General features: G+C 41.1%; 1 protein-coding gene across 2 annotated transcripts in view; it reads right to left on the reverse strand.

Moving 5' to 3' along the window:
• The window catches only part of LOC139623795 (transmembrane protein 132C), a 128,950-nt gene that overhangs the window by 56,463 nt on the left and 45,534 nt on the right, over positions 1-26,953 (reverse strand). The window contains exons 1-2 of one of the 2 annotated variants that reach the window (XM_071482344.1): positions 15,359-22,606; positions 2,797-2,943 (exon numbers count right to left, since the gene is read on the reverse strand). In XM_071482344.1, the coding sequence (XP_071338445.1) occupies positions 2,797-2,943; positions 15,359-15,399 (188 nt within the window). In that variant the 5' untranslated portion in view covers positions 15,400-22,606. Of the gene's footprint in view, positions 1-2,796; positions 2,944-15,358; positions 22,607-26,953 lie in introns of those variants that run through there. The other variant, XM_071482342.1, reaches the window with a different exon arrangement.

Genomic DNA, 26,953 nt, shown 5'->3' on the forward strand with positions numbered 1-26,953 from the left:
GTCTTCTCTGTGAAGTGACTTTGACAGCTGTGGGGATTAAGGAGCAGTCCATCGTACATGGCCCAAACAGCAGGGATTAGACTAAATATGCTCACACTTGTCTCAGGCTCCCTCGCTTAGGAAATCAATAAAACATGATTTTACTACAGTAACAAAGCAAAGTGCCTGTATGTGTGTATGTATGTGTGTGTGTGTGTGTGTGTGTGTGTGTGGTGGTGGAGGTGAGGTCATGAGGTATAGCACAGAGAATAATACCTGCATGAAAGGAGGGGTTGGGGGGGGGGGGGGGTCTCCAGAGGGAAGGAGGAGCCAGCTGCCAAGTGTTGCTGCTCATTGCTGCAGTTTGTTGAAATCTCCTTTTAATGTTGTTCAAGATGCTGCAGCTCTGCTCAGAGCCACGCACAGGCTTTTTATATTAGAGCCATGGGAACGTTTTCGTTAAAGACTCGGGCAGGCCCTCACATATTCAGTTTGGCAATTACTGTTTTGGGATTTTAAAACAAACATTTTATCCCACAAAAAATAAAAAAATAAAAACTTTTTTAAAAAACTGCAAGAATGCGCCCTGCATTTCTGAGAGAATCCACTAAACTGCTGACACCGGCTGCCAAAGAGAATCAAAGTGGTGCTCAGCATTCAGCCTTCATGCTAAAATTAACGATGAATCTGGCAACAGGAATAATTTTCATCATGCGCTTTTAGTCATAATCGCAAACTACAGTAGCTACAGATATTCTGACCATTGTTGTTAAGTCGAATAAAAGAGGATGGACGAGGCAGATGCAAGGATAATGATTATCAACAGCGTAATTTGCATCCCTGTGTATTTGCAGTCAGCTGAAACCTTTCTATTCAAGACACTGAGATGTCAGAACTTATTATTCAAGCCAATAGAAGGTCGGAAAAGAATTTTCTGCGCGGAGGCGCTTTGATTTTCCAGGGCAGTTCATGTTTGCAGCTGACTGCTAATAAAGTAAAGTTGTACTATATGTTCTGAGAAGTGAAAATATTAAACCCATGTTCACAACATGCCACTGGCACATCTGACACAGCACAACTGAGCTCTGTTGACAGAGCTTTGCTCTGAATGTAGTGCATGTGAATATCACACACCAAATTACCATATAAGATGTCAATTAAAGGAAATTTTTATTAGCTGTTTCTGATTCATGGCAGGTGCAGCTATCTTTGTTTCATGGGCTATAGAATTGTAGTTATACTATAATCATTCCTCGCAGTGATCCACTGATAGCAGCATGTCTAAACAAAACACTGAACTATCAGATTCAAATTACACATGTTTCATAGACCGCTCTACACTTAAAAACCCCTAAACAACTTTAATTATAAAGTTGCAGCTGGAATGTCAAGTATCCTGTTTTCTTAAGGGGGTGGTTTAAAATTTGCTAAGTGGAACGAAAGCTAAAGAGCAAATAAGTGGAGCTTTCTCCCACCCCAAATCTGCCTCTAATCCATAAAATTACACCTGTCACTAGAAAGTTACATTTATTAAAACTACTTCCTGATCCGAGAAGGAAAACCATTAAAACTCACAAAGGCCTTCAATCAGCAGTTAATTAACAGCAACCTTTTTCCCAGTGCTGGCAATCACTGCCCTATCTGCCAGATTAGTTTAAGGACGTGAGTACAGATAGGAAATGACCAAAACAACTTTGAAGCTATGGCAGCTATGGCAGTTGAGAAAATAAGTATGCAAATAAAAAAAGGAGAGGGAGGAGGGAAGATGGAGAGGGAGAAAGAGAGAGAGAGACAGAGAGAGAGAGAGAGAGACAGAGAGAGAGGAGGGGATCTTGCAATAGTCTATTAACTTTTCCCTCCCCACAGTGGTCTCAACAGACATATCCCATGGCCTTCCTTAATGTCGAGTCAAGTGTGTCATTTCAGCAAAGGGAACATTACTTAGATAGTCATTCACACTGTAAGTGTCCGTGCGTGTGTCTCTTGCAAAATGTGAACGATCAGCAAAGGCACTTTCTAAAATGATGGTAATGCGAAGGACTGCAAAAACATATTTTGAGGAGTTCGGACCATGACTCCATCTAAGTGATCTTCCTAACTCAGTGTCACGAAAGTGAGAAAATGAGAGTTTGTAGCAGCTGTAAAATTAATTTGATAAATTTTTAATTGTGTTATAAAATCTAGTTTCAACAACAAAAGGACAGTATCTGCTGTGCAAAGTAAAAGTGAAGATAGTGGCCTGTGGGAGACTTTCTATAACTAAAAATCATCAAAAGACCAGATAAATACACATATAAAGCTTATATAAGGATTTTTTTCATATTTACAATGTAAAAAAAATGACTGCGTATTGTAACCGAGATGGTCACCAGCATTAATGAACCCACAGGGAATTACCACCTACTGATGGTGCCGTTCCCTTCAACTTGTCTTTCAGCTCATTGTTTTGGTCTTATGGCCCACAAATTGCAGACAGACACAGTTAGCTAGCTATGGTGCAGTGTTTAGCAGCTAAAGCCCCTTGTATTTTACCCAGGACCTGGTAGAGACAAAAACAGAGCTAAAAGGAAGGTGAATACTCTGTGCCTGCTGGAGGTATTAATAGGCTACCGTTTGCTAGTGTGTTCGCTACATCCGCTTTGTACGGTAACGAGGTAAATGTCAAAAACAAATGTACATGTAATCGAATGTAGATAATCAGCTGGAGACATAGTCATATCTTTTATTACTTTTCTAAGGAAAAGTAAATCATCGGACAGTCTCCGAGAACCTTTATGTGTTCCTTTAAAATGAAGTCGAAGTTTTCTATCTGCTTACCTTTGCTGATCGTAGCTGGACTCTTTCCTGTGACAGTGCAGAGTCACCACCCGGTGGCCTTCACTCCTCACGTCCTGGCTAACTATCCACTGAGTTGGGTTGCTTGGACGAGCCCCAAGAAACGTCACTCCTTCTTTCAACTTCACTCTGAGGAGAAAGGAAGACATGTTGGGTAACAATATTCTACTCTGCTCCAAAAAAGCTTCTCATTTCAGGAAATCATTGGACGTCTCCAGCTGATCCATGCATAGCAGCTGCATCCACAAAGACAATTACCCCCCCCCCCCCCCCCCCCCCCCCCCCCGTCACTCTGTCTACCAATACATCATCCAGATGGTTCACTGCGCTGTCTTCAAACGATGTCGCAGCTGTTATCTTGGTTTTGATCACACTGTTTTTTTTCCCCAAGAGATCTGGTTGTTTTAAACATGTGTCTTATGTCATGTGTGTCACCAGTTAATCAAGTCACCAAAACACCTGCTATTTTAATGCGCAATTTCTATTTGTCCTAAACTGTCTGATAAGTGTAAATATGCTAAAATATCATTTCATTTGATTCAAAATATGATCTATCAAAATTAACAAATTAAAAAATATATATAATTTTTTCCAACCATCTGTTGTGGATGTGCTGTTTGCCCTGATATGCGGGTGTAAGTGGGATGTGAGCACACCATTATGCCTCTCCTGTCCCTCTTTTACCTCCCTAAGTAATAGATTCACTCTACTGCAGTCTGAAAAGGACATTATGAAAAGATTTTTTGGACTGCAGGAAAATTACAGCGTCAATGTCCTTAGCTCTGTGGACTACAAAAGAGAAAAACGTCCTTAAGAAAAAAAAAAAAAAAAGGAAATGAAAACCTCCCTTAAAGTTAACCCATATTGTAAAGTATATCCACTGTACATAAGAGTGATTGAAAGGTGTTGACATAAAATAGACTTAGACTAATGTTCCATGGTGCAACATGCTCAAAGGCCTGTGTGATTTGGTCTGAGAGTGACAGCGAAGTTGTGGGATTGAGGAGAAGACTAAATTATAGCAGCAGAAGGTCCAATCACTTTCCCCATCCAATCCATACCAGGCTTGCAGATGAGACCATAGATAGGACTTTGCTTTCATCTTGAATTTGTTGCTGCACTTTAACATGCACTACGCGATTGCCTGTCTGTATGCCGATGAGTGCGTCTGCCCTCTCCAGTCAAGCCTCCTTCTTTGATGTGATGTCTTATCATGTTGTGAAGGGGGTTATATGCGAAGTGAAAGTGGGTAATATGACAGATGGTATACTTCCCGTCTCTATGAGAATGAAGATAAACACACCACATAAGGGTCACTGTCAATGTGTGAGTGCATACATGTGTATATATGTGTGTGTGTATGTGTGTGTGTGTGTGTGAGATCATATATTGTGTTGCAGTGTTTGTAAGATGTTTTGATGTCTTCTTGCCAGCTGCTTTCCTCTTTGTTGTGTGTGTATGAATGAAGGCCTACAGACATTTACAGATTTTGCCAGAACATCACATATTAAGTCTCAGACTACACAATATTTTTGTCTATTTTTGTCTTTTGAGATGAGATCTGTGTCAGCCTTGGCAACCATTGAGTCATAAATTCTTGCCACCGCAACCAATCGCAGCCTGCCATCTCTCAGAACATGTGACGTGAGGTGAACTTTAACGTGTTCCACCTGACAACACCAACAGATATTGGGCTTATGAATGAAAGCAAACCTTGAAGCGTTCATCATCTCTCAGCAGTGACTTTGACTCCATCACCTCCTTTCCCAGTCAACAAAGACAAGGTGAATGTGTGGATGAGCAGCATGCGTAAGTGTGCAGGGTTTGATGTCGCACCCACACATGTGATTAATTTGGCTGCACGCTCCCGTCCTGACCAGAGGGTGACGGTCGAAAGGTTTAGTTTAAACATCCATCCTCTCATGCTGTTTCATGTTTACTGTTGTGAACTGAAGATCGCTCTGTGCTTGCATGGGTTAACCAAATGGAACAAGAAGTTGTCAAACTAGGGAGGAGACGACAAAACCAATCTTTTTTCTCAGGATGTTATTTCACACTTTGCAAAGGAAGATGATTAAATCATTGCTGCAGTAAATAAAAACGTTGAGTAAGAATTAAACTACTGAAATAGTAGAGGTTGGCTACTGTAATATAAATACAGTACATGTTAAAAGGGAACATTGGCAATTTTACACAAGAGTAATTTTACATGTCATGGGCAGCACTACTTGGACTGTGTATAACAGTTGTATGCTGTGTCTGAGGGCTCTGAGGGAGCTGTGTCAGGTCTGAAAAATAACCCTTGTAATGTCATTGCATTCATCTCAGTTCAGGCTTGGAGACAAATTTATAACAGACAAGCTTCATCATAAACTGTGGCTGTGGAGGTTGAAAGGCATGGGTATTTACAAGGGAGGGAAGGTCTAATGAAAAGATGCTATTGAGTTGTTATGAAGGATCCAGCGTCTTTGGATCTTGACTAAAACTCTTGATCTCTCTCTCTCTATCTATTGCAGTGATTTTTGACCTTTCCCTTTTTAAAAATCTGTTCTAAGTTTCTAAACTTAATTTAAGTTCTAAATCACCTTTAACATGTTGTTCTATTCCGAAAGATGTTGAGATCCACATTTGAGGTTAGTGAATAAAAGGAATTTCAAGGAAACTGGACTTGAAACCTGGCTATTACTGTATTTGTTATAGTTTTGGTTATTATCCATTATCTTAACAAAAATCTTAAAGAAAATAAATACATAAATAACAGTTATATTACACAATGTGTTATAATGACCTAGTATTGTTGTTTATTAGTGTATTATCATTATTGGTTTTATTTCTATTAGTCATAATTCTTTGAGTTACTGGCCAAATAGAGTTTTAGCACAATAAAATACATAGATTTTCTAAAATAAGATCAATAGCTCATAATACAAAGAAGCCACAAGATATTATGTATTTGCAACCTTAAAAACACCCAGTATTTTGCTAGAAGTCTGTATTTATGTTCCCATTCATCCTCCTTAAGAGCCTGCTTGCAAAACTTTAACTTATTGGAATAGCAAGGAATTGCCTCAACCTGTTTACAAAAAGTGGCAATACCAAAAAGTAAATTACAACACTTCATCTAAACCTAACTGCAAATCCTGGAATACACAGAACATCACAAAATAAAAGCTCACAATGTCAATCGAAGGGTGGATCCTCCCACCCCACCCCCCACCCCCCCACACTAAATAGAGGATCCAGAGTGAAAGGAAAATGCTGAGGAGGAACTTACTGGCAGTGAGCGTACAACTGTAACACGAAAAGCTTGTGCACCATCCTCCTCGCGTCCCAAAGGGAGCAGCGGGGTCTTATATCTGCTTTCTTTCCACTTCAGTGATCAGGATGTCTATCAGTGGTTTCCAGTGAGGCTTCAGAATGTTTTAAACACAGTCGAGTCTCAGAGGGGAACCAGTCATTACTCCACAGACCATATCCAAGCTCACAGAACAGTTGTTGGAGAACGGTTGAAGTGTCTTTTATTGACTTAATGGCCTGTTTGGCCTTGTAACCAGCCTGTGTAGGAGTCTCCTTCAGGTTAAGCAGCAGTCATCCAGTTCCACTGACTATTAGATTCATGCTGTAACCTCTGCCAGGAAACATATAAGCCTTTAAATAGGTCAGGTCTAAAAATATAACGAGCTAAGCAATCCTCATATTTATTTTAACTAATATCTAACAGAGTATATTTATTAAACTGCCAGCGTGACATGCTCCCAATGCAGCATGTTCACAATGACAATGCTCACATGGCAATGTTTAGCAGGTACAATTTAAGCTGAGGCTGATGGGTTTGTCATGTCTTCACAAACCAAATTACTGGACAAACTGAGAATTTGACCTGATGATGGCGCTGGATGTAAAGTTCATTGTCTGGCGACTACTAATATTTGTACATGATTTGGTGATTTGATGTTGAGATATTTCACTAAAGAAGTGAAAACTTTGACCCGCTGGTTGCGCTACGAGAAACATCAGGAGATCACACAAATCTCCTGGTTTCATCCTCTGGGGACCATACATATTTATACCAGATTTCATATTAATCCATCCAATATTTGTCAAGACATGTTGGTGAATTAATGGTAATTGGTAATTAAATATGTTACGTGTTGCTAAGGGAAAAGTTAGGATATCACGAATGGTTGTATCATCTAGGAACCATGAATGACTGAACAGAACATGAGATAATATCAGTCTGGACCAATCAACAGACCATCTAACAAAATGACACTACAGCCAAGCCACTAGTATGGTTAATAAAAAAGTCTGCACAGGTCTTATGCACTGTACATTGTCCACTTCGGGGCAAAGGTATCTCTGTGTCTTCCTGTTGTCTTGTGTGAAGATTTAATACAACTAATCTGAATCACTCTGTTGTGTGGGATTCAAGGACACAAATAAAAACCGGAGTCAAGGGCACGCCTCACAATATTTGGGGAGAACTCATCTCAAATTTCTACAATCTGATACCCTACCCAAAAAAAAAAAAAAAATGAAAGAGGAGGGAATGCTTTGTATCAATGCACCTGGGGTCTCCTCAGTCTGTGAATAGTTTCCCTGTGAAGCCACGGAGCTACAATCAAGACTGAATGATCTGAATATCAAGTATTACACAACTCGAGGGGAAGCAAAGAGACAACAGCCCACAGATGGAAGCAGTGGAAAGGTGTAAAAAGGCAGCAGCATTTAGCTGACAGTTTGAAGTTACACTAGATGCAACACAGAGTGGTCCATTCCTGATTCTGAATGCCATTTCATGTCATCACAACCCTGTACCTTGGATAAAAAATGAAGAAAATCATGGGGCAACTACAGTATATTCTTTCTTCTTATTCTCTTCCTCTCCTGACTCTGTGTCTCTGCTCTCTCTCTCTCTCTCTCTCTCTCTCTGCCACCCATCCTCCCCCCGGGGCTCCCGTAATAAATAGTGATGAGATAAGGAGGAAAGCTACTTCTCAGCGGGGCAGTGAAAGAAATAAACATTTCCGGTGGAAATCCAATAAGGTTGAGGCTGGATGATAATGGGAGTCCCCAGCCTGTGGTCTGTGTCTCGGGACACGAGCTGGACTCCAGTTACCTCTGTGGCCTCCTGCCATCTGGCTCTGTTGGCCTACTCCCGGCTCACATGCATCACAGGGTTTGGTGACCTATTCTGACCATTTCCATCCACTGACTCCTCTGAGGACCATATGCATCCACAATCAGCAGCTCCCCGAGGAAGCGTTTCCTGTTTTACTGTGCCATCCTGCCTACATAAACAGTGTGCAGGGAGTGCTCTGATGGTGGTGGTTGGGGGGGGGGGGGGGGGGGGGGGATTGCACAAAGACAGCAGGAGGACAGTACATTGTGATGGTTTGTGGTTGATGGCTAATGGAACAGTGTAAAGCACTGTGTTCATCTACGAGTCTGCTGCTTTGCAGACCATAACTGCTGTGAGAGCAGACAGTGGAACGATCGAAAACACACACACACACACACACGTAGACAGCGGCAAACAAAAAAATAAATCAGGCCAAACGCCTACACTCCAATCCCGAAGCGACATATCAAAACAGACTTATTTTGTGTCTCCAATGTACAATCAGAATGGAAACTTTCCAAAGTCTAAAAAAATTAAATATGAATTTTTGATGCTTTTTACTGATTTGGGTGTGTGTGTGTACTTGTACTTGCTACATAGTAAGGACCAAAAAAAGTATTTTACTAACAGAGTGAGGACATTTTGGGAAAGTGAGGACATTTTGGCCGGTCCTCACTTTTTGAGACACCTTCAAATCACATTTTGAGGGTTAAGACTTGGTTTTAGAGTTATGGTTAGAATTAGGTTTAGGTTTAGGTTAGGGTCAGGGTTAGGGTTAGGCACTCAGTTGTGATGGTTAAGGTTAAGGTAAGGGGCTAGGGAATGCATTATGTCAATGAGTGTCCTCACAAAGATAGAAGTACAAGTGTGTATGTGTGTGTGTGTGTGTGTGTGTGTGTGCGTGCGTGTGTGTGTGTGTCTGAGAGTGTATGCAGTTTGTAATGAATTGTGGTGTTATTGATGTATTTATTGCACCAGCCCTTCCTCTCAGCTATTAGACAGCATTAAGCAGTTGTGTGTATCTGTTTGCTTATGAATTTATGTGTTTGTCAAGAGCTAAACTGTAGAAGGGCTGGGTGGTATGACTTAAAATCAGTGTCACAGTTATTTCAAACTTTTACCTCAATTACGATTCATGAACAATTACTTAAAGCATTATTAAACCATCTCTGGAATCAGTCACCGTTTCCAAAAGTCTCTGTTTCTTTTTTCAAACTAAAACAGGGCCTGCAGTGTTTCCAGAAGTCAGTGTTTTAGGGGCTTAAAAACTCCTGAGTAGTGTGGACATCAGGCGTAAACACAGCAAAAGTGATGTTTTAAATCTAAAACGTATTCGTGTGGATGTAGCCTGAAGTTCAGTGTTTGCACTTGTGTCATCTACTGTGTATCACCGGCTTCGCTTTGAGTGAACTAATGTTAGTTGGACGGGTCGGAAGCATATGACTGAACACTAGGTAGTATTTTTTTAAGGGGACAGTTCATGAACGCACGCATTAGGGAAATTTAACCAACCTGCAGACTTTGTTCCAGAAAAAAGTATCACAACAACTATTGGAAGGATTGCCATGAAATCTTGTGCAGAGTTCCATGATGCCGAGAGGATGAATAATCCTTATACCGCCTGATGCCACCAGAAGGTCAAAGCTTTCACTTATCCTGTGAGAGATCAGACCAGATGATTTGGCACAAACACAAACATTTCTTTTTAACAAACATTCGTGTTTACCAGACACTGTATCCTTGTGATTTAGGTGGCAGTAACCCTGATTTGTCCATCAGGGTCTGCAAGGCAAAACTAGCTCAAATTGTATTTATCAAAGTCCAAGCAGCACAGCCTGAAACTAGGGTCCATCTACAATCCCAGGAATCACAGTTATATACTGAACTGCAACAACAAATACATTTTGTAGGGCAACATAAATGTTTTTTTAAATGAATGAATGAAGCCACACATTTATTAATGACAGTGAATTCACCAGAAGGCATATGGCAGCTCACAACTATCACACCAAACACCAGGGTTTGAAACCACAGTCCCGTGTGTGATCGGGTTTAGGCAACAAAAGCAGTTTGGTTAAGGTTAGGGAAAGATCATGGTTTGGTTAAATGTAAATAAACATGTTGTGTCTGACATCACTGTGAATTTTTTCTGTTTTAAACCAGACCATAATTTTTCCCTAACCTTAACCAAATGCCTAAACACACCCACAACAAGTGTAATAGTCACTTTGAGTGGATACTGCAGGATGAGATATTATGGTGAGATGAAGTATTTAAACAAATCTTTTGTCTGAGCATTTTACTGATATGTTCAGTATCAAAACATCAAGACATAAATTACCAATATGTCATTATGTTATTGATAGAAAATGTAATCCAGTTGCAAATACCTTTCCTACAGAGGGAGGAGACGGGGTTGATCTCCAGTAGCAGCAACATCAAGTCAACCAAACGTGTGCTTCTGAAGACTATCAGAAAACCAGAGGTGTGCAAAGAGCCACATTGTTTCAGATAGATCTGCATGGAGAAATGCCTACACACACAGTGCTGCTAGCATGGCTGCTGATTCTTATTCTTTTGTCCTCTCATTTCCTTTTCAAAAATAAAAAGGAAAAGAGCAAATGCTGAGGGCCAGTCCATGGGTAGGCAGGGGTTAAGGTAAATAGAAAGATGGTGCGACTGAAGAGGAGAGAGGAAGGTTAGGGAAAAGGTTGAGTGACTCTGAGTCAGTGTGTTTGCAGGCATGTGACTGTGCTCCGCCGTTACTCAAATCCGTCTGTCATGCTGCTCATCTCATCCAGTCATCACAAAAGGAAAACAGATGCATTGGAAACTTCAGGTTACAAGAGACCAAAATAAGCCGTGTGTGTGTGAGACGTACGGGGGCTCGGAGATATGAAACAGTTAAAATGTCAATAGGACGACAGCTGGAGTGATTCAAAAGTAATGTGCTAACACAACGCTTTTGAGTCCCTTTATGAAAACTGTAATATGAGCATGAGGCTGAGGCAGACCTTCACTGTCTGCTGGCTGTCAGCATGATCTGAACATAATATCCTCACTCTATCGGCCTCACATCAGCTTATTCTCTCAGTATGAATTATTCATTTGCTCCCTCTTTATAAGCTACGTAATGTCAACATAAATGATAAGATAGCATTTAGGATTTCCCGCGCGTAACGATGCAAATATTAGCATTTATTACAGCATATAGACTGGCACAGTTTTAGCTTTTATTTGCTAGAACAGGGCTGTTGAAGAAAGTGCCACGGCCTGCCAGAAAAGACTCAGTAATAAGAGTCAAACAGTGCAGCACATTAGACAATTATGTGCCTTTTGCTCATGTGTCAATGGGGGAGCCACTGAGTGCTGGTAACATGCTCTACCCACAGCAGCAGTTATTTCTCCACATGCCAGGAGACACATTTCATTGCTTTTTCATTTCCGAATCACACAGCAGAGATTACACAAGTACCTATTGTCATGCTGGGTGGCCATAAGCGAGGGGGGAGACACATTTTGTATGGAGATCTGTTTGCCAATTACTCTATCTTTTGTGTAGACACGGTGCGAGCAACAAGAAGGGAGCATCGAAAATCCCATATGAAGAATTCATATGATTGCTATCATGGAACGCAGTTCTCGCAGAATGTGTCCACCTAATTGGATTTCCACAGCGTTCAAGAGCACAGCGAGTGGGGGAGAAATCCACATAGGAGGAGGGGAAAAAAGCAGCACAGAGAAACAGAAACAGTTAATAACAGTCAGATGCAAGTTTTCTAGGATACCGTAAGACTATGCAAAAAAAAAAAAAAAAAAATCTCCATAGCTTTTCCTCTGTAGTTTCATCAGATACAAGGATTTTCAATCAAGCCAGACTAAAACTTAATTCAACAAATTCAAGAGCGTCTCTCTTCATTAATGCAACATGGCTGACAGCAGTTAGTTCACTTGAAGGTTTGTGAAATCTCTCCTCGAGCATGTGAGTTGCAGCATCATCCCTTGTTGGAAGATATCAAAGTGTATTTGAGAGGAGCTTATTTAGAGTGAGCAGGTAGTGAGGCTCAACAAAGGGTGCTAGAAAGTGTGTATTTCCACTCTTTCCTGCGTGGAGGCAGGCAAGCTGGCAGCCGCAGGCTAATCTGCAGACGAACGTGTGTGTGTGTGTGTCGGTAAACACGACACCTTTCATTTTGAGCACAACAGCAAACACTCTCAAAACTCGGGCAAGCACGGGAAAATGTGTCAGTACACACACAAACACACACACACACACACAAACACACACACACACACACACACACACACTCTCAAATACACATGCACACATGCACTCATTGGTGTATGGTCTGCACATGTATGTACACACACTCTCGAACAAACACAAAAACACATACTCATAGGAGCAGGCCTCTGTTAAGCTGTGACGAAGAGATAATGTCACAACGTTGCCTTTGGCAGGAGAGATTTACCCGCGCGCTTGTTTTCTCTCCTTTTTATTTTTTCCATTTTTGCTCCTTTTCATTTCATTTCCAGGTTGGAGAAAACGGGGGGAATAAATAGTTGCATGCCCAGAGGAAATAGTTAGTAAATGGGAAGCTGTAGTGAAGGCTGCCGGTCTGCTGCTCACACACTGATGTTTCATGTGGTGTGTTGGTCTGAGGTAAAAGGGTGAGGATCTGAAAATCACAAGTTTACCTTGGCTGATTTTGCAAAGAGCCACATTGTGTCAAGCTGATGTGTGTGGACAAATAAAAAAATATACCTCTAGTTTCTCATTAAGTTGTTTAACTGCTTTCAGAGCTACTGGAGGTAACCATAGTTACCTCAAGTGCAAAAAAAAAAAAAAAAAAAAAAAAAAGTTGTTTTAAAACAGACACACTTTATATGCACATATAATATTGCTTGCATGGTGAACTGGCACACTGTGATGATGATTTTGACAAGAGGTGTAATTAATTATTCAAAGGTGCTGCTTTTTTTTATTATGTCTTACACGTTATATATTATTTCAAAATGTCAGAGTGCTTATTTTGCAAGTGTTATTACACGTTCCCTGCTGTAAGTGAGCAGGCAACTGAGTGGTGTATTGAAAACTTAAACAAGAAGGACATGAACAGGAATTTATCTGTTTAGTTTTGCCTGAAGTTACATTAGGCGACACTTGACTTTGCTGGAGTTTAAAAATGTCAAACTAAAAAAACATTCAGTCTGCCACCTGTGGTGTTGCAATGCAATATTAATACAGCAAGTGTCAGTCAACAGGTTGGATGGTGGCCATAGTCGGTGACAAATAGAGACCTGTGTGCACTGACACACTGATGTGATGACTGGCATGAGAGGCGCGGGGCTCTGTCAGATGGGGGGGACAGGCTGGGTGCAGGGGCACTGAGTCCTTCAGGGATGACGTTTAGTATTCAGCATGGCATTGGCTTCTTAACCTTCCCCCAGAGCCCAGGGTTATTTACACCAGCCAGTTGCTTCCTGCCTTCTTTTACACATCCCCTCATCCACTGCCGCGCCCCCATGTCTCCTCCTCCCAAGGGGGTACGGGAGTTGGTACAAGATAAGCTTTGTGTCGTGGCAGAGGCAACTGACACTGCTTCAACAACACGAGGATTTAGCCTGCAAACAGAGAACTAATGCCCTGCACGTGCTGGGAATCTCAGACACACACCAGCACCCATCTGCTTTGTATAGCTAAACATGAATGGTAAGCCACACGCTTGCACACACATGTACGCTCATGCATGTGCGGACATATTCACGGAGTGAGAAAAGCATAACAGAGCCACCCAGGAGCTCACACACACACACACACACACACACACACACACAAACACATACACAGTGAGGTAATGAACAGCCTGCTGCAGTAAAAGGCTCCCGGCATAGCTTACTCTAATGCTCACAAAATTGCTTTTAATTGGTGGAAGAGAATAAATCAATGCAAACCATGTTTAGAAAACTGGCAAAAGGCAGGAGGAGAGGAAAGAGGGCAATAAATGAAGAGAGAGGAACGAAGGCTGGTGTGTGCAGATCATCAGATGAGGCTGCTCGAGAAATGAAAAATGTTCTAGCAATGTGTTGTTGATGATTTTTTTTTTTTTTTTGCCTTTACTTTTTTGTTTCCCTTCTCTCCAGAGCTTTATAAACTGGTGTTACAAGTGCACTGCAACTTCTAATTCAGACTCCAGGACAGTAAATCAGTGCGTCTGATAAGTAGTAGAGAGTCCTCAGAGAGGCAAGAGGCCCCCAGGCGCCTCGCAACTTGGCCCCCGTTCGCCCCACAGCTGCTTTGATGAAAATTAGCTGTCAGTCCATGGCACTCATCTGATCGACACAACTTCATCTGCGGCTCACTGACCTTTACAGAGAAAGCAGGGGAAGGACGGCCCGCCCACCTCGCGCAGAGAGCAACACACTGAGAGATAAAACAATAACAACCTCAGAACCTCAATGAGATGACACAGCAAAGAGTTCGACTTCTCAGAGAAAGACAACACCGGAGCCGGGAGGGCTGGGGTGCACAAAAGGATGCAGTCATGTGTACGTGGTGCGTGTGACAGTGTGAGCGTCTGTGTTCAAGTAATGAAAAGCAGTGGTTAAGAACATCAAATGGCTTGGAGGAGATAAAAGCTTAAAACACAGGCAAGAGGGACAGTGCTCTACCGAGGACAACTTAAATTAATCAAGCTGAGCTGGAAAAATAGATATAATCTCCTGTATGTCGCCTTTTCGTTACCAGCACAAAATGAAAATTGCACCTTTTCTCTTCAGTAATTCTGAAGGAGTTGATATGGCTTAAAATATTCAATTTGCAGGCTCACCAGGTAAAATCCATTAAAGCCAGCCAGTGATGTCAATTGAATTAGGGCTGCTTCGTATAAAGCATGGATTCACTGTTCTCTCAGCTGAGTGGCTCTGCTGGCACCTTGTTTGTAACCACAAGGCAAATGGGATTAGAAGGAGACACCGAGCGCTAATGTAACAACACAACTTTTCAAATCATGCAAAACCACAGAGAGAGCCACTAACGCTCTAATGGAGCACAGAGAGAGAGAGAGAGAGAGCAATGCAGTCTATTAAAGACTCAATTCTGTATCTGTAGAATTGGCACCTAAATTGCTGAAACTCTGCCATCCTATAGCGAATTAGATTGGCTGAGAATATCTCTTCACCTTACTGTGTGAACACAAGACTTTAGGCAACGTGTTCGGTGGTAGAGCGGTTCTGTTACGAGGTCTGTTTGTAGCTACTGGAGTAATAAAGACTTGTCTATTTTTCTATATGCCACACAACTTCATTTGCCCTCGCTCTGTACAATGAAGGAAAAAAGGGAGTAATGTTAATTGAGCTTTTTGACCTTGAAGTAGTTAACAAGTATTTAACGTTCACCAGCTGGTTGCCAGTCTGACTCACTGGATGTAGGCTGCAGCTATAAGCCTGCCGTTGTGCGGCATTCTCGTCTCGTTCCTCTTCCCCTGCGTGTTACACCAGGGGCACACTGGATGCGTGGCGTGTGTGTTGCGGCTACCATTGATGATCTGCTGAAGAAAAACACACGAGTGTGTTCACAGCGGCTGTAAGTCTGTAGCTTCGCTGCTACCGTCAGCTCTATCTGTCTACATAGAGTTTGCAGGATACTTGAATGTTGGATTTCTCTTCATTTTAAAGTAATTTATGGTTTATTTTATTTTTATGGCTAGAAAATATATTTGTATTTTGTCAAGTCTGTCATATTCAAATTCAGCCTTGAAATAGAAAACTATAGGGGAAGGTGTCAGCTTTGTTTATTGCTGGTATGATGTCATTTTTGGACAAGACGTGCGTGTCGCGTGAAAAATAGGTGAGACGCCAAACATCTACATTACGCAACGAAGCCGCGAGGCAGGCAGTGCACTCGCTCTAATCCGTGGCCTCCGTTTGAAAAACAAGACGTTTCGCAGCCGCCACACACATGCGACATATCCAGTGTGCCAGAGCTCTTACTGTTTTTAAAAACCCTTTTGCTACGGGAAACCACAACCTCCAAGCAGGCAACCTACACAGTGAAAAGTGCAATCACACCGTCAACATTTTGTAGTGTTTTCTTTGAGGGGAATTAGAAATCTTACTGACATGTTCGCCTCCCCGCCTGCAAGTATTCCACCAAAGTTCCCCTCCAATGTTATTTTACAGGGGCACCTGTAACGGTTATTTCGGTTATTTCCTCTGATAATAGATGCAGCCAAACCATTCCTCAGCACTGACACAGTGCTGTGGAGATAGCTCTGGCTATGCAAGACTAGCTGGTTGCTAACTTCGCCGGTCTGTGGTTTGGTGCTGGTTCAGTGGGTTTAAGTCTTGTGATAAAAACAGCTGCCTGGGCTGTGGCTGGAAATAATGTTGATGAGCACCATGACACTGAATCAAAACAATAAAGTTATGGAAAAACCAAAACAGTGAGCTGACACAGTCTGCAGAACTGCACTGAGCATCCCCCCTTTCACATTGTATGCAGTCATATGATCTTTTTTTGTCATAAAAATATTTATTAGTGCAACTTTTAATTCAGTCTTAACTTAACAAATCCATTTACTAACCTCTCCTAAAGCTTTTCCTGTAGGAAATAAAATGATCAATCATGACCAGATTACATTTTCCATGAACATAATCAGGATATGTTGTTAAGGTATGTATTTGGCAGGTCGCAAATTGATACTGATGCATATAAAATGTTCACAGACAATGCATTTTTTTTTTTTTCATCAAAATAGCTGCTCTTGCAGTATAATATCCACTTGTATGGACCACTGTGTTATTAATTTTTTATGATTATGTTTAGAAACTCACAACACTTAGTTAAGGCTAAGGAAAGATCATGGTCTGTTCACGATGACTTGTTTATTTTTTAGATTTATCCAAACCAGTCTTTCCCTAACTTTAAGTAAAGTTCTTTTGCTGCCTAATCCTAACCACAAAAAAGACTCCGGATGTCTTGTCAACAAGAAGCTTGTGAATATGTTTGTGCAGTTTAGCTGTAGCTATAGAAACATAATTTCTATTGGACAGTGTTGCCTTGAAGCAATAACTGACCTTGATTCTGTCACCTTCTTCTCTGCGGATTAAATGTGTGCATTACCAACAGCACTAAGACTACATCAGGAACACCACTGTCAGGGCTCTTCACCTTATCTTTGTGGTGATGTAAGCATGTAACAGTACATGTGCAGTTTTTCTGAAAATAATGCAAAGTTAGTGTTCGGCTATGATTAAATTCAATGTGTTATAAAGACCAATATTATCTAACATAATAAAGTAGTGTCATCAGTGGTGTCAGCTGCTTGTGGTCAACTGCTGTTCACAGTTGCAATGTGTTTATTCTGACTTTGTTACAATCTATGATTCTGACTCTGTAGGCATTTTATAATTTGACCCCCAAACTGAATCTTCTCCTTCCTAAACAACAAGATGAGCTTTCCTAATGAGAAGAGAAGTGCTCACCCCCCACTCCACCACTGCTGCCTGGAAACCTACATGCCAGAGTTTACGGGGGGTGTGCTGACCCCTATTATATGACTCAAAAGTCTTCTGCAGAGTTAATTATCACCACATCTGGTGGTGACCTTGGCCTGTGCACTTGACAATGCATTACTCAGCTGTGATTGACAGGTGACACTGCCTATGAAAGGCGAGGTGACACTGTATTGAAGTGGGCAGTAGAAGTTGTCTCCTTGCCCTGTATATGTGGCCACAGATCTGAGGACAGCTGATAGACTCACCTGTCATAGCAGCAGCCCTGGAGCTCTTAAGGCGCAAGGCTCTTTCCCATCCCACCAGGGACAAGCGTCCTTCAGGTTTCTCTCTCTAACACACACAAATACACACACACAGACAAACACACACACGCACACTGATACTGCAGTGCCGTTATAAAGTGGGGAGAGGAAAGAGCTCCGTATGGACACACCTGCATGTGCATAAATATCTACAAAAATCAGCACTGAAGACATGCATCAACACTTTGCTGTGTTTGAACTGACTGAAGCATGACATCACAGGTCTTTAAAAAATACAGCTGAGACAAAGGTAATCACCGCTACCAGGTTTTCTAAATATCTTTAAAGAAAACATCTGCCTTTAAGCACTTAAAATCTTACATATTTTACATAAAAGCCTGGCAGAATCAAAGAACAAGGCTCCAAACAGAGATACTTCCGGCATGAAAGAGGAATATACCAGTTTCTTCTTCAGTAGCAGCCTGAGACTCACTGACTTTCACATGGGCTTTTCTTTAACACAAGAGTAGATGGTTAATGGAGGGCATTTTAGGAAGTGTAAGAAAACAATGACAACAGACAAATAATTTTGGCAGATATAAGTAGACTACATCAAAGTACCATATATACAGTTTTATTAAAAACTGCTATGATCAATATTTCTTTATTAACATAGAATCAAATGAGGTGCCACCCACATGTAATTATCGCCTGACTCTGCAGTTCCCCTCAGCTCGATGGAGGGTTTCAGTTCATTCTTTTGGTTTTATGGCCACTAACTTGTTCACCGCTCTCATTGGCATTACGTTTCCAGACACAGCAAAAGGCCATAAATTAATAAATAAATCAACCGCTACTACTGTCAAAATAGAAGCTCAGGAACTTAATGCTGGCAGAGCTAGGTGGGGAACCACAGTAGCTAGTGAGATACCCGCTAACATGCTAGCTATCCAAACATGCTAACATCACCAGCGAATGCCGGTTTGTGGCGAGCACACGCCGACCCACCTGCCACTCAAAGCAACATGGCCACAATCATATAACTTTAAGCCTTGATAAAATACAAATACACCTGCAGCCACTTAGCTTATCTTATCTTAGCATAAAGACTGGAAACGGGGCAGACAGCTAGCCTGGCTCTGTCTAACAGTAGCGTAATCCACTGAACATGCAGCACCGCTAAAGCTCAGAAATATCTCGTCTGTTATTCCGTACAAAGCCAAACTGGAAAATGTCACCTGGTGGTTTTGGGGGTCTTGTGAATACCTGTGGTTCCCAAAATGTCAAAGTATTCCTTTAAATTAACTCGAATGGTGCAACACAGTTCATAGGCCATGAAAGCTTCCTCTAGCTCTGAGTAAAAGCACGAACTTGACCGAAAAAGATAAAGACAATGACATATACTATGTTTAGCTACTTTTAAGTACCGTTATTAAGGGCTAATATTTTTGCTTTTCATGACTACACGTTAAGCACATGTGTATACAAACATGTAGCCTGATGTGGCCAAGGAAAGAGAACGGTGGAGGTGGACCACAACACAATAAGGTAATCCAACCCTATCTGACCTACACCTTTACACACTTATACCTCTACACCTATACTTTTATGAATATTTTGAAGAGGTGATCTAGAAAACAAACCCTACTGCCACAGACTCAAACATTACTACTACAGACAGCTACACGCTGAATTTACCCAGGCATCTCCTCTCACATGGCCTTGCTACATCTGAGGTGCTCATTTTACCCGCTCATCAGTCTCCTGCCATGGTGTAGCAGGCCCCGTTAATGCACATGGCAGCCAGCAGTGTCTATTAGTAAGCGGATGTCATGTTCTATGTGGATTAAGGATGCACATTAACTGATGCTTATTTCATGGCTAGTTATTTCATTGACAGGAGTGTGTTAATAAAGAGGCTGATTTATGACCATCTGTCTGTGATGGCTCAGTGTTGTGATGAGGGTGAGGAGATAAAGGGGAAAGGAAAGGAAAGGAAAGGAAAGGAAAGGAAAGAGGGAAGTGAAGTGTTGAGTTCCCATTTCCTTCAGTCTTTTCCTTTGTTTTTCTTTATTCATACTCACCTCTTTGTCTCCGACATTTAATTGCCATTTCCACTTGTCTGTAAGCAACCTTGAGCCAATCCATTGTAGGTATACACACAAGAAAACACACACAAACCCACACACTCTTTCCACTCACAGCTAAGTGCACAATTATTTGCAGTATGCTTCATTTCACGTTAGCCAAGGCTGTTTACTCGGCATACACTGTGAGTTAATGAGACTGTGACAATTAATACCACTTGTTTACAAAGTGTCAATGTTGTCACTGCTGAAATGGCTGAGATGACGCTCTTTACAGTGGCAAAAAATGAACTCCAAAAAAATAAAAATGATACAAAATAACAGGTCCTTTCAGAGCATGTGTGCACTTCTAAGTACAGTGGCAATGCCTGCAAATAACACATCACAGAGCAGTTAAGGGGAAGGCCACAGAAGAGACAGGTTGCTTCTATCAGAACATTTGCAATGAGCAAACATGTCGCTGTTTGCCCCATGTCTAATAAATGCAGCAGATCCACATTACAATCTTTATAGCTGCAAGATAGTGACCTGCCCTTCGTGTATGATATGGACAGGTGGCAAGGTGCCCTGCATAATGCTCATGTGGCATTACAGTGCGACAGTAATGTACTATCAAGCGCCTGCCATTTTGAGACTGGCTTTGTTTGAATTTTGTTCTTGCTGTAAAATTGAGTTTGAAATCACCTCCCCACAGTGTTTACACAGGATATCTCTGCTAACTGCCTGCAGCAAGTAAACATCACAACTCAAGGTTTTCCCCGAGCTGCCATCAGCTTAAAAGACGTACAACAGACATGCAAATAATGTCAGAGCCTCAAACATCAGAGACCCAAGTGCGAGCTGCTTGTAACCACGTTGGTCTCCACACTTTGCAGTGTGAAAGGAGTGCTGCAGTTTGTGCAGAGGGATATTGTGGCATTTTACCAAGGCTCAGGAGGATGGATATAGCTGACACTCGCGTCCTCTGCTCAGCAGCAAGGAGATGGGGACGTCACACAGTAAATTGCCGACAGAACAGGAAAGCTGAATCCTGTGAAATTTGCATTTTAACAGCCACAGTACACAAAAGTGTCAAGAGCCACTGCCATGTGAGATGATACACTGAAACCCAGGAAGAGGCGAGCGAGAGAATATGTGAAGAGACTCTGGTGAAAAACGATGGGCAGCAGAAATCACATGAGGAAATGTACCAAAGTTTTCACTGTATACGTTGGAAATTTTACATGATGCCTAACACCCCCTCTTAACTTCCTATAGCTGCTATGAAGGGCTGAGGTTAGAGCAAAACCACTGCATAGATACAACTGGTGGAGGGACATTAGGCCTACAGAACAAAACTACATCTGGGTCAACTTCAGCGCACACACAAATATAGTAACCTTCTGTTACTAACTAACAAGTAAGTAACTCACACTGGTGGACAAAATCAGGACTTGGGCCTTAACTGATGAATTCCAGGATAAAAAACCACTTTACCACTCATGACTGTTTGCCGCTAAGTTCAATAGCGTCCCTCTGCAGCGGGTCTAACATGAGGGCAAGCTGAGCCTTTAATACTGTGTGAAAAATATTTTTGCAAGCTCTTTCAATCACAAATTATGAAAAATGTATTATTCAAGATTGTGTTAAAATTGAGATTGAAAGGACACAGAACTGCATTCATTTGCTACTATAGCAATTCACAGTTTGCAGTAGTTGCAAAAGAAATAAAAGAAATGGAAAGGAAATCTCTGAAGTCTCAAATGTTCAGGTTTTGTTAAGAATACTCATTTAGTTGTTTGTGTAGAACATTTATTTACATATACATACTGTGTATGTATGTGCTCTAATGCAGGTGCAAGCAGATATAAGAGCATTTTAAGAGTTAATTAATGTGCAGTATTTGTCAACAATTATAACTTCTCCTCTGAAGACATTTTCTATATCATTACAACTATGAATTCATATCTGTTTATACACAGTCTCCACCTATTGGTGCACACAGAGGGAGTTACGCATTGCAAATACACACTGTTTAAAACATTCATTAAATGTTTCTAATTGCTAATTGCAAAATAGTGGGGTGACTATAGTTTTTCTTATCATCACTGTAAAATTACTAACAACAAAGTCGCTCTTAGACTATATGTAGTACTTCAAACAGCAGCAAGCCCATGAATACTCAATTATCATGACAGTTGGGGAAACAGTAATTTATCACCCCGGACAGACAAAGAAACAAATGAATCTGTGCTGCAGTCAGGGCGGATTTAAGCATACCGATACATTGTTTTTGGGATAAAACACAAAATTACATCAACCAGTTGAAAAGGTTCCAATATACTACACTTATATTTTATCAATGCTTTTAACCATGATAATTGTACTATGAATTTTTATTTCAGCACATGCCAACAATGCTGGATTTAGTTTAATTTTTCTTTTTCTTTTGTTGAATAATAATTTTGAAAAAAACAAAAAAGTTACATTTGTGTGATTGGTTTTCTATCGCTCATTTGCACATCACGTCAGTGACATTATGTTACCGTGTGGGTTGGAGCGGGCGCTCTTTCTGGTTTGTGCAGGCAAACCACAGGTGTCCCCACTGGAGCAGGGGAATCCATCAAATAGCACACTTCTATCTCTGTACAGTATCAGTATTAACCATGCAATTCCTAATGATCTAATTGATGAATTTGCATCAAGGAAAGCAGGACAGGTCAGGCTTTAGATGGTAGTTGTGCAATTTAAAATGTGTGTGACTTGTTTGAAGTGTGCAATAGTGTAATGATCAGGTTCTGTCAAGTCTGTTAATCTAGTTGTGGGATGAAGGATTTGTGCAATTCAGTAGTTTGATTCTGTATTTTATTTGTATATACATATATACACTCATGCCATTGCATGCCAACAATCTCACTGCCAAGTACCCTTTTCTTAATAAAGAGTTTAGTGTCACACCCATCATCTCCATTTCACATTCAACATATTTTTTAATGACTCATCCTCTGCTTTATTCACACAAGTACCATAAACACTTATCTCTGAGGGATACCTTTCCTAATTATTGTTATTCAATCTAAGGACTATTTTGCCTAAAGGTAAAGGATTCCTAGCAGAGTAGTGATCACAAAAATCCATAATCTCTTTTCTTTTCCCTCAAGGTGACATCTGTTTTAAAAGAACTCTATCTGATCTGATATAAAAGGACTTTCACAGGCCATTTCACTGGCTTTTGTTGCACGCGCATGTGTCTGTGTTTGTGTGTGTGTGTGTGTGTGTGTGTGTGCACTTGATGATTATGATTATGTGAAAAGGTTCCTCCGAAGCCTCTGCACTGGATGAGTAACAGCTGACCCTTCACCCTGTTTTATGAATACCATTATGTCTTTCAGAGTGACAATGAGACAAAATGGTCTAATCTACTTACGTAAGCTTCGATGCTAATCATGATGGGACCATCACTCTTTGCTTTCTCTGTCAGTCATTTTAGCCTCTTTCTTCCCTTTTCTTGCATAATAATACAACCACACCATTAATATTTTGTAAATTGTAATATGCTCAGAAGATGGGCTGTGAATGCTGTTGGAGTGCACTGATTGTCAACTTGCTAGAGTACTTTAACTCTGAGCACAGCCTGTGGTAACATCCTGACCCAAACTGACAGGCTCCTCTCTCCCTCAGTCTGTGGACGCTAAACACTGACTGCTCTTAAAGGCATGCAGAAGTCAGATCCCTGTCCCTGTCCTCAGGCAGCCAATGGCCTCCCCCTTCCTACTCCTCCCTTCCTGCCAGTGTGGGATGGATATCTCCCAGTATCAGCTGGAAATGTGATGGATGACAGGTGGAGGGAGAGAGAACAGGGCTCCTCAGAGCCCGTCAGACTCACTCCCACTACCCATTATTCTTCCATTTAGCCCAGCGCTGGGCCAGCCACCCTGATCGCAGACACACTTGAATTTTCTGGTCAATGATGAATCCCCAACCTTCCTGCTGCAGGATGAGCCCGCAGTCTCCTTTAACAGGAGAGAGAGAGGCCACCATGGTTCATCTCTCTCAGTCTTTAGCCACTCAGACAAAGCACTTTGCCCCGATTCTTCTTTCCTTCTGTCAGATAGCGCCTAATGCTACAGGAGGAGCTGTCATATTCACAATGTCTGTCTATGGTGGATACATACTGCAGAAAAGAGGACTGCTCTCTGCAGGAAAGGCACATACTGCAGATTGCATTGTAAAGAGCCATACTGCAGTGAGACAAAAGAGCAATGTTAAATTTTTAACTCAGGGTCAGCTGTTTTAATATGTTTGGTTTTTTTTCTTTTGCTTTGTGCCAATGGGCTTGTCAAAGAGTCCTTGCTGTGCACCCGCACATCTCACCACAGATCTGCTGGAACTGTAATTCTGCAGCCTGGCGGCTAAACCGTAGGTGCATTGATTAACTTGGGAAGATTGAGAAGGAAGTGGCAGGCAGAAAAGATCACAGAGGGCCTGGTGAGAATTGATCCACGTGGCTGATCAACACTTTCTACAGCCTTAACAAGGCGCAGACCTCTGACATCTGCCCCAGAAAAACTCATGTTGGACACAGAAACATTGACATCGAAGGCACCAAATGAACAAGCAAAGGTTGCGACCTTTGGAAATGCCAGACAGTTGAATAACATAACCAAATTTGGAAGTGCATGTAAAATGCCAGAGTTTGGCTTTGGAGTGGTCAAATCCCAAGATGTTGGTGTGGGAGTGAGGCAAGCTGTATATATTGAGCAGACTGTACCTCCAGTGGACTGGAAAATGACAAGAATAATATTAATTGATTTGTAGTCAGAGCCCATGTTTAGCATTATCAAGATATGATTCAATCAAAGTGAGGTACAATATCCCTATCAAATCGGTCATTCAAACGAGAAGACCAAGCACCATACTGTAAGTTCAAGCCAAATATTACATTATCCCACTGTAGCTTCCTGGCATAAAATCTAATCTTTAAGTCATTTCACGTTCTATCCCCATATTCCTTTTACGAGAACAGGGTCTCCTCAGGTTAATAACAACTTCTTCCAAAGATTATTACAGGAAGAAGAGGATGAAATGTAAAGAAGGGAGCCTGCATTTTGATAATGCACAGCTCTGCTCCATTTCCATCCAGAGACTGGATGAATGTGGAAACACTCATTAAAATAGTATACTTGATAAAAGAGAAATGGATATATTTTACACACATACACACACAGTACGATACATCACCACTGATTAAGTTCCACACAAACAGATTAAGAAAATGTGCAGTTTTGCTACTTAAAATTATTCCACTTTGAAGTCATGACACAGTAAGTTGCCGCTTGAAAGATCTGCCTAGACTGAGGCTTTTAGACCCCTTCAGACAAGCACTTCACTCCCTATCATGTTGTGGTCAGGTTTTTTGTTTGGTTGCTTTTTTTGCAATGCAGGGTAAGGTATCAAAGCAAAAATATGAATCAAGTGAAGTTTAATTACCTTTAATTAACTTTTCTGGGAGCTGTAGTAGTTTGGGTACAGACAGGCTGCAGAATTCTATATTCAAAATCTAATAAATGTGTGAGAAATTTTACTGAGAATACACAGTTGCTTAATTGTGGGGTTACTGAAGCCTAGGCAAGATAAGCCCCCCCCACCCCCACCCCCACCCCCAGCTATAGATGGACAACAATCAAGCTGTGAGAATAAACACTTTTCATTTTAATCACTGAGGCAGCCTGTGTGAACACTCTTCCTCCTTGATGACATTATTTCAAAAGTCACTGCTGTTCTCCAGCAGCGCTGCCACTGTTTTGGAGAAAAGAAAGGGCTGTAGACCTCCTTTATCATGCAAGTGTTGTGGCTCTATCAGCAGAAGCTGTGTGATGTTTTAAAAAAAAGTCAGGATGGAGCTTTTCATAATGTTATGTTTGAAAGCCAAAAAGACATTTTGTTTTTTCACAAAAGGTGTAAAAACACAACAGAAGAGACACTGAAACAAGTAAAAGAAACACACACATGAAACACAGCCCGACAGAGATGAGGGCTTATGTGTTTAGTTGCATCAATACAGTACAGGGGAAGATGTATTATACTGGAGTGGTGTGTATGAGTAATATAAATCTATACTGGGTTAGCACACAGTGCACTGTGCTTATATTGTATGAATCCTATGAGAAAAATGAAAAACAGTGGTGGGAACCCACACACAAGCAGTACAATATTTATTCATTTATAGATGCAATCATTTCACAGTGTGCTGGAGTCCACCTACTGTTTCATTCAAGGTCACTCTCCTACACACTTGTCATTAGACTGAGTACTGACTGTATTCATCTTAAGTGTGTTCAAAAGCTTGCCTTCATTGGTAATGGGCAGGCGAATTCATTTTTAGCCAGTAGAGGCATGGCTCTAGAGATGTCAGTGTCAGTCTGTCAATTGGTCAGGAGGTCCACCACTTTGGTCCAAATTGAAATACCTCAAATTTTGAACCAATGGCCATGATTTTTTTTTTTTTTTGCAGACTTTCAAGAAGCCTGGTGACTTTCAGTGATCCCTTGATTTTTCCTCTAGCACCACTATCAAGGTGAAATTTCCAGTTCAGAATGAATATTGGATGGATTGCCATGAAATCTCGTACACACGTTAATGTTCTTCTAAAGATGAATTGAAATTATTTTGGTACAGTAGAGCTCTGGCTTTTCATCTAGCACTATTATCAGGTCACAATTTTAATCCGTCCAAAACCAACCATCACCCTGAGGCGTATTGTGTTTAGTGCTAATTATAGCTCATATGCTAAACTAAGGTGCTGAGTATGGTGAACATTATACCTGCTAAACATAAGTGTAGCATCATTGTGATTGTGAACATAAAGAGCCAATTTTAGCATTTAGCTGAAAGCACCACTGTGCCATGGCTGTTTCTTTGTCCTTAGCATCATTGTCAGCTACTACATGAATTTCTAAAGTGTGTTGCATGTGTTTTCTGTTTTAAAAACAAAGCATATTTACTACATTAACATAAAAGAATAGGAAGAGTCATCTTTTTTTCAAAACAATATAACACTACAGTACAAATTTGAGCCTTGTTTTGCTGCTTGTTTTTATCTGCTAGCTTAATAGCCAATCAACCCAGTAAAAGATCATATCAGTCTAATAATATTCTGCTTTATCCCTCCAAAAACAGTTAAATAATAA

This window comes from Trachinotus anak, unplaced genomic scaffold (assembly GCF_046630095.1).
Source record: "Trachinotus anak isolate AG129_WGS33_773 ecotype Australia unplaced genomic scaffold, CSIRO_AGI_Tana_v1 ptg000008l, whole genome shotgun sequence".
NCBI lineage: Eukaryota > Metazoa > Chordata > Actinopteri > Carangiformes > Carangidae > Trachinotus > Trachinotus anak.